The sequence below is a fragment of the Protopterus annectens genome, chromosome 2.part1 (assembly GCF_019279795.1).
Source record: "Protopterus annectens isolate FY-2018-M chromosome 2.part1, PAN1.0, whole genome shotgun sequence".
NCBI classification, from domain to species: Eukaryota; Metazoa; Chordata; order Ceratodontiformes; family Protopteridae; genus Protopterus; species Protopterus annectens.
The window spans coordinates 62667737-62679909 of NC_056729.1; the positions used below are offsets into that span (position 1 = coordinate 62667737).

At 37.2% G+C, this 12173-nt stretch overlaps 1 protein-coding gene across 1 annotated transcript in view; it reads left to right on the forward strand.

The window, feature by feature from the left end:
- The window catches only part of LOC122793970 (sodium- and chloride-dependent transporter XTRP3-like), a 438952-nt gene that overhangs the window by 318724 nt on the left and 108055 nt on the right, over positions 1-12173 (forward strand). The window contains exon 9 of the mRNA XM_044062027.1: positions 7751-7910. Within this exon, the coding sequence (XP_043917962.1) occupies positions 7751-7910 (160 nt within the window). The remainder of the gene's footprint in view (positions 1-7750; positions 7911-12173) is intronic.

Here is a 12173-nt window from a genome sequence, read left to right on the forward strand (position 1 = left end):
GTAAGTAAACAGCATAAGGTCTTTAAAATGTTATTGGTTGTGGCAGGACATAAATTAGTTGAGATGGACGATGAGGCTGGGAGGAAGAGGACTTCTGGTATGACTGTCATTGGGTGAGTAGGGTGAGTAGCACTTCTGCATGACTTTTGACTACATGTGCACCAAATGGTTAAAATAAATGCAAAACATGAGAAAAGCTACTGCTTCAGTTAAACCTTCACTAAAAATAAAAATGCTGTCACTGTCTATGCCCTCTAAGGTTGTACAGCATACATGTGCTACAGTGGGTGAAATTACTATAATATGAATGCCATTCTACAGCAAAAAGACTACAAGCCCAGTGATACAAAATTGTAAGAGTGCTCATAGATGTTAAGGACCTTTCTTGTCTAAAACCCAGAGAGTTAACTGAAAAAATTAACTTCACATGAAGAACGATTAGGACAGTGAGAGACATCCTTGGTCAGGCAAAAACAGTGAGTGCAGGAGCTAGCTCTACAAAGAGTGTACTCTCTGATACACAAGCAGACTTTGCCACTAAAAATGATGATTTGGAGAACAGGGGAGACACTTCAACCTTTGTATTTTGGTATACCAGAAAATCTGGAAGGGAACGATGTGATATCTTTCCTAGAGAATTGACTTCCTGTACTTCTCTATAAACACTTAGAAATGCTACAGATACAGAAAGAGTATATTGGTAATATGATGCTGAGTTTTTATTCCTCTGACAAAAGGTGTCAGTTTTATGGGGAGCATGGATTGCTGGCCTTTTGTATTTGAATGGACAAAGGATAACCTTTGACTGTGACTTCTTTCAGATAGTCTTGGAACATGTTTAATGGTGGCTTTTTTTGAAGCAGAACAGTCTGAGAGCAACTGAAAAGTACTTATAAACCTTATGGATTTAAGTAAATAAAGAGTGGGTATTGCTGAAAGATCCAAATTCAGTTTGGGAAAACTTGAAAGACATGGGCCTAACTCAAGAGTCTGTGATGATGTAAATTGTCCTGGAGAAAAAGATAACCTTAACTGTCTGGGCCAGCAGTAGCCATAAAACAACTATCTTCAAAGAAGCTTCATTCAAATGGGGTTGGTACAGTGAGGGGGGAAGTGGCTAGAAACAATACAAGCTGTTGTATAAGTTCAGCTCAGACTACTAGCTGTTTGAGACACTAACTTGTTCTCTCCCATTTGGGATATTGCAAGCATGAGACTGAAAACGATGCACTGGCATTTCTAACTCTTTCTCTAGTTACAAGACTCCTTTTCTTTATGTAATATTTTTTTATTTTCCTTTCCACCACTGTAGAATTACAACTCTCCTTTTTCATATTCCTTGCAGGTTCCCAAAAATTGCAAGAAATTGCCGGGTCTTACAAGATGAATTAAAAAACTAAAAATTGTGGTAGGGTAGAATATTTTCAATCATAAAAGACATTGTATATTATATGATCATGAGATATTGGAAAGGGTGAAGTGAGCATGATTGTGGAGCTTTAAAAAAAAACACTCCTTTAAGACATGTAAAACTCCAACATCTCTTTTAACTATGTGGTTAATTGTATTCATCCATATTGCTGAAGGCACCTTGCATGACTGCAGCAGGGAGTTTATAAACCCTAAACACACAGCATTTCTGGTATAATATATTAATTACTATAGGTGAGTTTTTGTTCTGGAGTATTGGAAGGACACCCCAAAGATGTCCAGTGGTCTTCATGGATTAGATCCCAGCTTAAAGAAGTATGAGAAAAAGAGTAAGAGTTTTTTTTCTGTTATGTTCATGAAAGAAACAATATGAAGCATATCTGGCAAATGGGATGTTTGAGTAACTACAGGACTGATGCTTCTCCGGGTAAGTATGGAAGGGTTTTATAGACTCCTACCTTGGAAGTTGTATGAATTAGTGTAAATGGTTACAGCAGTTATACCTTTTCTAGACTAAAATGGTTTGGCTGGGCCTACTGGGCAGTATGTGAACTTGAGGGAAAGGGAAACGGGGGTGCATGGGAAAGTAGGGAAGAACGTCTGCCAGTGGTCATGGATGGGTATAAAATTGGAAAGATAATAATGTTCTATTGAAGGTATTTTGCTCCATACATAGACAATTGGTGATAGGAACACCAATGCGCATTTGTTTAGCTAACTCATTCCCTGCAATGGAGCTCTGCAACTTTGCAGTGAAACTTTAAATGGGTGGAGCCTAATCTTTTTGATAGAATCAAATTACGTTCCTGCACTTCAATAAAATATACATATATTTGGAATTATTGGAGAAACTAAAGCACTGTAAATAGCAAAATCTTCAGCACAACCTATTTTATATAGTTGTAGTACTCCTTAGGTTCTAGGACTTAAAACTGGATTAAATAAATCACAGTAAATATAGTAAGTATTAAGTTTGTAATATTTTGTAAAAAACTTAAAATATCCCAACAACCACTCAAGCTACACATATACTGTCAGCAGCATTTTGTGCATCCAGCTGAGAGTTTTCATATGATTGGTTGTTGAGATATTTAGGAAAACATGAATTTTATGACAATATAAATAAATATTATAGGAACAACAGTTAATATCAATTTACCTGCACTAGAGAGAGGTCAAATATCAATATAATTGTGCTTGCCATTGTGTAAGCTTTAACATGAAATCTTTTAATTCTTTGTATGTAGCATGGTTTTGGAATTATTAATGCAAATATGAACAAGCAATATTTGATGCTTAGAAGCATCAGTAGGATGTAACTTTAGAAACACCTGGAGGTGTCACTAGGATGCAATGAGTTAAGTTACTGTGATTGAGCTTCCTACCTCAATGAAGAGGTGTGATGGCGTCTTCTGTATGCAATAAAATAATCTTTTACTTTTGCAGGAAATGCATCTCAATCTAAATAAATAATGTAAACTAGGAGTATGGATTCAGACTAATAACTAGTGACTCACAACCTTTGGGTTAGAGGATGGAAGTAGCAGTTTGTACAGGAATGGTTCAATGTAGGGGTCAAATGAAACTGGGGAGATGGTCTGGGGAAGGTTGGCAGGTTTCATGAGATGGTGGGCAGGCTTATATAGTATTGTGGATACACTGTACCTTCTTACAGGGTCTCCAAAAGAAGTGAGACGCAGCACTTTAAAATTTTTGGAATTGGTGGAGGAGGATCTTTTTGACAGCAGGAACTTACCTAACCAGTCATGAAGTTACATTGGCTGTAATATGCCTGCACTATGTACATTAGTGAAAATGCTTACCAGGCTTTTTGGTCAGATTACGGTAGTAAATAAAGGAAGTCTTAAGTCATATGTTATGTGGCAGTTATGCCAAGAAAATCTCATTTTGCAGCTTAGAAGAGAAGTTCAGCCAATCAACATGCAGCTGACATTCAGGCCTAGACATCTGCAATTTTCAAGCTGCTGCAGATTCCTTTGTATGTCTGTTTTTCATTTAGAATTACTTTAGAGCTGGTATGCTTTAACAGTTAAACCTTGTCATCATTTACATTACTGGAATGAAAACTAAAAATTAGATTTTTGCCATTTGAGAACATTGAGATTATTTCTCTATGTGAGACTATTTCTCTGTGAGTTGCCTTTTTGTCACCGCTGACTACTGATTATGATACAAGTAGCCTTCTGGCTTATTTCTTCAGTGTAAATTTCCAAATCTCTTACAGCTTTGGCCAGCTTTTCAAACAGGATTTGTTAACAGAGCTTTCATTATTAGCCAAAATGTTTCATTAGGCTACTACTACTGCCACTTTGTAATACAACTAAAATTCAAATGTGGTTTTAAATAGTCTTTACTGTCGTATGGATCTCCAACATTTGCATTTTATTGTTAACTGGAATGTTCCCTATTTGCATCCGATTACGTAACAGTTTGTTTAATTTTGCCTGGTATATAGGTGGTGACAGCAATTATTGACTTACATGTTGCATAGCATCTATGTCAGATTATTGAAGTTATAAAACTTTGAAATTCATATGGCTGAGACCATATGATTGAAGTTTCTGAACTTCAAACATTAAAAAAAAAAAAAAAAAAATTAAAAAGTCTATTTTTAATATTGCACCTCTCACCCCCCCCCTCCCACTAATTAAATATACCAATCCTGACATCTCACTACATTGCGGAAAAGGGTAAATTTCCCATTATGCACTGTACTACAATCTCCATTCAAAACGTTCAGAGTTTCAAAACTTCGATCATATGGTCCTGACCATATGACTTTTGAAGTTTTGAAACTTTGATAATCTGATAGGGATCTGTTGCATGATATTTGTATGAATATTCAATGCCGGCAGTGTAAGAGTAATGAACTTGATCTTTTGTTATAAGTACCTTGATAGAAGTTCTGAAATTTATTTTTAGTTTTTATTCCTATTACTGATAACTCAGTGTCATTTAAACAAAGGTTCATTTTGCTTCCATGCTAAGGTGTAATTGCTAATCTAGTAGTTTGTCTTTTTTCAGATACTGTTTTTAGTGTGCCAAAAGTGGTTTTGATGACTTATTACTATGACAGAGAGCTTCTTATTGTCTTAAACCAACTTAGGTCTCCATTCCTATGACTCTTTAGGAAATACCAATCAGAGACCACTGAAAAGAGGGCAAGCTTCCTATCTAGGTAGATCATTACTACACCAAATTACCCAGCCCAGTCTTCTCAGACCATTACCTGATTGTTCATCCCAACCCTTATCATAGGCTGGAGGACATGTTCTGCTTTAGTATGCAAGAGTGCTGCATGACTCCTTGTAGATAAGGTTGCCTCAGATGTGCACGCTCTTCTCCAACTTCTTTCTAAAGCCACGTGATGGCTCGGACATGATTATTCAGTGTTGTTTTTGTATATTCACCAAAAAGACCATAATTAAAGTTTCAACTGGATGCTTAGCCATTTGCAGGCTGAGTCCCAGATGTACCAGGATGGATTACAATATGTCTGAAGTATTTATATTAAGATATTCTCCAGACTAGGTACTGTTATTTGAGGAAAGGACTGTTTCCAGCATCACTTAACGTGGTTTTGATTAGCCCCAAGTTAAAGAAACCGGCTTTTGCTCTACCTGACTTGAAAAATCTAGAAAATTGCCACATCATCTGTAATCTTTCATTTTAGACATTTAACCCTATCCCTATCTAACCTCTCATGGCCTCCTGGATCTATGTCAGTGTGGTTTCAAATCTGACATAGCACTAGGATGGAGTTGTGTCCATACATTGACATGTACACATTGCATTCCTAGTGAATGCTGAAACTTAGAATTAGACTTGTCAAAATTACTCTCAGCAAACATCAGAGGAAGTTTATTTTTGCAGGGGGAGAACCCTTATGTACCTCCCATGTGGGGGAATAACCTTAAACCTCTTAAACTTATATACACCTACTTCAAGGTTGTGCCACAGTGGAAAAAAGAGAAAACGCCGCAATCACTGAACGTAGTTATGGCAAATATAATTCGGAGTTTTGGCAGTTGTTTTGTGTGCCTTTGCTCAAATGACAAGATGTCTGCTGGGATGGCACTTTTTTCAGGTTGCAAATGAAAGGACAATGATTATATTCTAGCCTGGTTCTCCTTGTTCTCTCAGCTGAGTATGACACCAGCGGTCACAAGATTTTTATTGAATTGGTTACACAATGCATTGTGGGTATCTGTCATTGGTCCTTGGCTGTTCTCTTCATACCTTTAGGGATGAACTCAGTAAATTGCATCTGGTCTGAAGTCCTCTTTAGATGTCCTTCTGAGCGATGGAGTACTACAGGGTTTGATTCTGATGTCTCATTGCTCTATATATACTTCTACTGACAGATGTCATTCTGAGAACACTAGTATTATGCTGATGATGGGCAGCTTTGCCTTCCATTTGCTCATAAGCATTTCAGATTTTGCATCTTAGATGATCACTGGAAGAGGCTAAATCTAGTTGAACTGGAAGCAGTGCTGGTGCATACAGGTGTTACACCCTATATTGGAGTTTGCTTTGAAAGTTCATAAACTTGGAATGTTCCTAGAGCACAGCAACACTTAGGGATCAGATATCAGCAGTATTTAGACCTTACTTCCCTCTTGGGAACATCTACACTACCAAATATTTGATTTCTTAATCCAGTTTTAAAATAACTAGTTTCTTCTTGACTTCACTGCTGTACTGCTCTCTACCCTGAGCTCCATGAGACTTATCTCAGCTGCTTTTAACAAGTACAGAGCTCTCGGGTTTTAACTGGTACCTTGCATTTCAATCATATATATATATATATATATATATATATATATATATATATATATCCTGTGTTTCAATAGATCGGCATCGGCTTCCAGTGGTGGGGAACCCAGTATTTAAAGACCTAATGTCTACCTACCTACCCTAAGTGAGGTGAGTCACATCTACCCCATCTTGTCAGTTAAGAGGTTGCTAGTGATTCCAGTGATGCACCTGCAAACTTCTTTTAGGTGATGTCCACCCCCCCCCCAGCCAATCACTTGTCTTCTAGAATTCAACTCCTTCCCAGATTTGGCCTGCAAGTTAGAGCCATTTTAAGAGGAGTCTGAAACATCATCTATTTAGGTGAGCATACCTAAGACCTTGTTGAGAGCTTATTATAATTATTGTAAGATTTTAACTGCATGGTTTTACAGTTTTAGCTGTTCTCTAAACAACAGTTTAAAACAAGCTTACTGATATTTCTTTCAACTGTTATTTATTGATGTTTTCTAACTGTGAAAGTTAATACATTTTAAACACTCAAATGTGATATGATAATGCATTTTTGCTGGTTTTGTTTACATATACTGACACATAACTGGATAAAAATGGCTGGCTAATCTTTTTTTGTAACCATGTTGACTTCCCCCACTTGCTTTCACCTTCTCATATCTTAACGCCAGCTCATACCACAATCAAAAATGAAAACAGCTACAGTTTGATACATTTTTTTCTGTACCTGCACATTGTTTGACACCTAAACAAGTGCTGGTCAAAAGAAAATATACTATACTTACATTCAGACTATATCAGGTAGTTCTAGTCATTGCTAATCATCATTTTGTAAAACTTTTATTGAAAAAATGGTTTTAAAGTAATGGAAACTGGTCCTATTAAGTAATATTTTACATAATGTCATCCCTGTGTCGTAGAGGGATGAATCCCTGGCTACAACTTTGCTGAGTCAGGTTTGGTTAGTGGTATGCACCCTGGAGGGGCTAGGCAGAGAGGATGGAAGTAAAGGGGCAATGCCTACTCACCCATCCTAAAGAGAAGGGTGGAGATTCGGCTCTGCAAGCATGGCCTGCAGCAGTATTGTGTGCTTTATGACAGAGGTATGTGTGGTACCACAGCATATACCTACATCAGAGCAACAACAATGGTAGAAATCCATGCAACCAGTAAAGTGGCCCACTCCTCACTACCTGAATATCACCTCCCTAGGGAACAAATGGTTTGTCGGATCTGCAAATTGGCCCACTCCCTATTATCTGACTGTCATCTCCTTGAGGAATAAATGGTTATATAAAGAATTGGATTGGGGGGCTCCTTCCCTCTCTCTTGATGCCGCAGGAGGAATGAATAAGCCAGTGGGGTACAGGTAGAAGAGCACTGTGCAATTACCACAGACTGTGGAAAAACTTTGATATTTTCAGTACCAGTGTGACATAGGAACCTAACTATTAAACTACGTAATTTGTTGAAGCTGAAGTTTGCAATAACAACAACAAGTTTACTCAGTTGTTTAATTCTTCCACAGGTATCATGTGCCTCGTGTGCTGTTCTGTTAGCCTCATATTCACCTTTGGCTCAGGAAATTACTGGTTTGAAATATTTAATGATTATGCTGCCACTCTGTCTGTGCTGCTTATTGTCCTGGTGGAGGATCTGGCAATTTGTTACCTCTATGGACTTAAAAGGTTAGTTGTCTGTTGTCATTCACTTCATTTTAGTCTGTTAAATAAACCACAACAATGTGCTTTCAATTTATTTTATTCTTTACTGTAATCATTGCTTAATGTACAGTTACTAAAAAAATACTGAATACTGAATACAAATAAAGAACACTCTCTGAAAGTATAAAGGGATTGTGTAACAATATCAGTGAACAACAAGTCCACCAGTAATATTGTTACAGGAAATACTGAATTCATGCTATTAAATGAGTGCATTTGAACAGCAGAAAGTCAGACTTAATGTAGGACAGATGTAAAAGGCATCTGTTTTCATTAGTTACACATAAGGAGATATATTATACATATCCTAGCAACATATTCCAACAAACAATAATTTCAGTTACACTTATGAGCGTGTGTGTGTGTGTGTGTGTGTGTGTGTGTGTGTGTGTGTGTGTGTGTGTGGTGTCCCACACATCACTTGTACAGATACACAGACACAGACACACACACACACACACACACACACATGCATGCTTGTTGTGTGGTGTGTGTGTGTGTGTGTATGTGTGCATATAGTATAGTGTTGGCTGTTCTTTTGAAATATGTTACTTCAGAGAGAGAGAGAGACACTGACAGGTAGCTATTTAAAGCCCAGTGCTTTGTGACCTTGGGTCTGACTAGGATCCTTGGAGGACTATGGAAAGAGGAGCAAGTACCAGATGGAATGCAGTCTAGAAGATGTTCCTGTTGTAGAAAGGAGATTATACCCTTTAAAGGATAGGATCACTTGGATGTATTTCTGCCAATGAGGAAAATATAAATATACCTCTTGTTGTCCATGCCTGTGAAGTGTAAAAAAATGAGGCCTTCTGGAGACTTGCTGTGTCTTGTGAGGTCTTGATAAGAACTGTCAGAGCTTATGTTGCACTCAGTGCATTTCCCGATCTGGTACCCTTTAGCTCAAAGTTAAGGAGCAAAAAAAAAAGTCCTCTTAATGAGCTGAGAATCAAATGGAACAAGCTTTAGCTTGCTACAGTCTAAATACCACACATAGAGCACTGAATTACTGCAGCATCACCTGACTGGCATTTGCTGATTGTATCGCATGATAACTTGCACCTGGGGTGACTGCCCCCTTTACTCCACCCTAGCTAGTTCTCTGAGTATTGATAATTTATTTTAGCCATTTATGTTGCTATCAGATTGTATGAATGGAATATTACATCTGATTGTAGTCAAAACACTGCACGTCTTGAACTCTGTTAATCCTGTGGAATATGAACATTGACTAATGAAAGACTTTACTTGAGACTACTACACAATCTGAATTTGCTGTGCAAACTGCATTTTCCTTTTTGTTGAATTTTCTTGGAAATTAATATGAACTTCAGATTGGAAAGCTAACTCCAATGATTGATTTAATTGTTACAGGTAACCCAGTTTGCTACACTGGTGTTTTCAGCAACAACAAAAAAAAGCTGCAGTCTTTTCATATAGTATGACTTTCCCAGTGTTGTCTACTCTGTTAACATTCCCCACTAGAATCAGTCTGTAGAGTTTCAAATTAATAGCTTAGGAAAAGAACGTGTGCTGTGTGAGAAGTTTACTAATTATTCTGTGTGTAGATGACTCTGTAAAAGGACCAGCTTGTGTGCGTATTGATGGTGTATACGAGTTCTGTTAGAAAATGCAGAAACTGACTGAGGCTTTGGCAAATTATAATATCACCTTAGTAACATCCACTGCAGCAGTTCAGGAGATAAGTGTAGCTACTGTGAAATACTGGTTAGCCATCAGCAGTGATATGGAGTTTCTGGCACTGGATGAATAAAAAATACTGCTAGAAATATTTACTGATGTAAGTGTCTCCATGCTGCCAAATAACTCTGCCTATAAAATCATGAGAGAAATGCACAGATGTGAAAGGAATCTGTATGTAACACAAAAGAGCATTGTCTGATATGGAATTGATATGAAACATTGAAATAAATTGGTGTTCTGTTAAAAAAACTGCAAGTAGCATCTACAGTTTCTAAAGTCTGACCAATAAATTAAAGCTGCAGCAAATATTGATTATTGGCAAACATGCTATCCCAAATAGAATAGAAACAATTAAAGGAACAGAAATAAAAAAAGAACTAGAACCAGATGCTGTTTTGGAGTCTCACAAGGTGAGGGTGATGCTTATACCCTTAGACCATACCTCTCATTTGCACAGATTTCTGTAGAATGTCCAAAATTGTGCCTGATATTTTTGGTCTGTAAGCATATTTTTTTTGTTTTCTAGCAAATCACTGAGGAATGAAGTCACTAAATAAGGACATACATTTGAATTTCAGACTTCATATCCCTCAGAAAATATATGGGAAGGCCAAACCTATTACTATAGTAACGTTCTAAGTTTATCGAAAATATTTAAAATCCATTTCTGATTTTAGGCTTTTGTCCCACCGTTATTTTTGTCTTTGTCCACATTTCTTGTATTTAGAGGTTGAAGGAATGCCTTAGACCCAAGGCCGAGACAGAGTTACAAAATCTAGAAAACTCTGGAATATTACTAAAAATAAAATGGGATGAAAATGCTGCATCCATTGTGACAGTGTTTAAAAGAGGGAAGTCATGCGGATATTTCAAGTTCACACTTAACCCAGTATTATGGGCTATACAGCACTCCTGCCAAGAATCAATGATATTTTATATCCAAGGCAAAGGAGGCTCAGTAAACTAATTTTGCACTAAACTGTCTACAAATGGATGCAGAGTAAGCATCCAAGAAGTTTCACTATGACTGGTACATTTTTGGTGTGACATCTCTGCTTGTTATTTGGCAGCAGGCAATATACCGGGTACTACAAGGGATTCCATATGTATGGTGCTACCTCGCCATCAAGGTGGCATGCAAAAATGATAAAGAACACATGAATGACCTAGGAAGAGTCCTGGGCAAGTTATGAGAGTACGGGCTAGGAGCAGAAAGAGGGAGCAATAAATTATTTAAAGAAATCTCTTGCTGTGAACATGTGATCTATAGAAACGGACTAAAGTTAAAGATAAATGGTTGCTCTACTGGTGGAGCTGGACCCCACTATGCACTGCAGATGAGATAATAATTAGAACTGGTAAACTATTAGCCAATCTTTTTAACTAATGTCTTGTCAGCATTGCAGTGAGTGAATACATTATGTTTGAATGCAAATGAATAAAGAAGTATAAGCATTTCTTCAAGGAAACTAAGAAAATAGTCACAGTGACCAAACTACTTGCTTTATTCCATATCTGCCCATCAGGCCAGCACATGCTGATTTAGTATATGTAATGGTCACTTTCCTGTTGGTGTGGAGACACCCAATGCACCTGACTCCAGATCGATTAATAAAGCTGATTCATTTTAGATCAGACACTACTGTCCATTTCACGTTTAAGGAAGGTATTTTCTATGATAATTACAGAGTGCAGTCCTGGCCTCTGTTTAAGGGAGGCATGCTTATGATGCTGAATTCAAAGGAACAAACTAACGTAAAAATGCTAATAGTGTGCGAAGGCTACTATACAAAAAGAGTAAAGAGCCAGCAATGGAGGTTCCATTATAGGTAATACTTTGTTTGTGTCTTTTGGCTTTTCCCGGTTAGGGGTCGCCACAGCGAAACTCCGGTCCACTAATGATTGGTAGTGGATTTTTACGTACCGGGTTATAGGCAATACTACCGGTCAAAATATTGTACTAGGGTTGCTACCTTTTCAAATGCCAAGAGTGGGACATTTTTCATGGAAATGTGTGATTTTAGTAATAAAAACAAGTAGACAATGTACCACAACCAGACAAATAAATCAAAACAAACTTGGAAAAATGGATATATAATAAAGGCAAAGTGTTAGTGCTTTTGTCTTTATTGTATTACAGACTTCTTTCAAAAAATTATCATTACTCTGCCATATCAATGCTAGAGAAGGAGTCAACCACTGATTGTGTGTGTGTGTGTGTGTGTGTGTGTGTGTGTGTGTGTGTGTGTGTGATATTTTTTTTATATTTCCAATTCAAATCTGTTGCTTAAAAACATTTTGTAAGATTTTTTTCTGTAACAAATTAAAATGTGAAGAGCTCATAAAACTCACAAGGCAGCCTTTAACTCACATGCATATTATGTCCAGTTAAACCAGGGAATTCATTTGGATGAAAAAACAACTGCCAATAAACTTCCTTGAATTCTAAAAAAAGCTTTATAGTTACCACCCCTAATTCCCAGATCCACTTTTTTTCCACTACACAAAATAAAAATGTTTTAA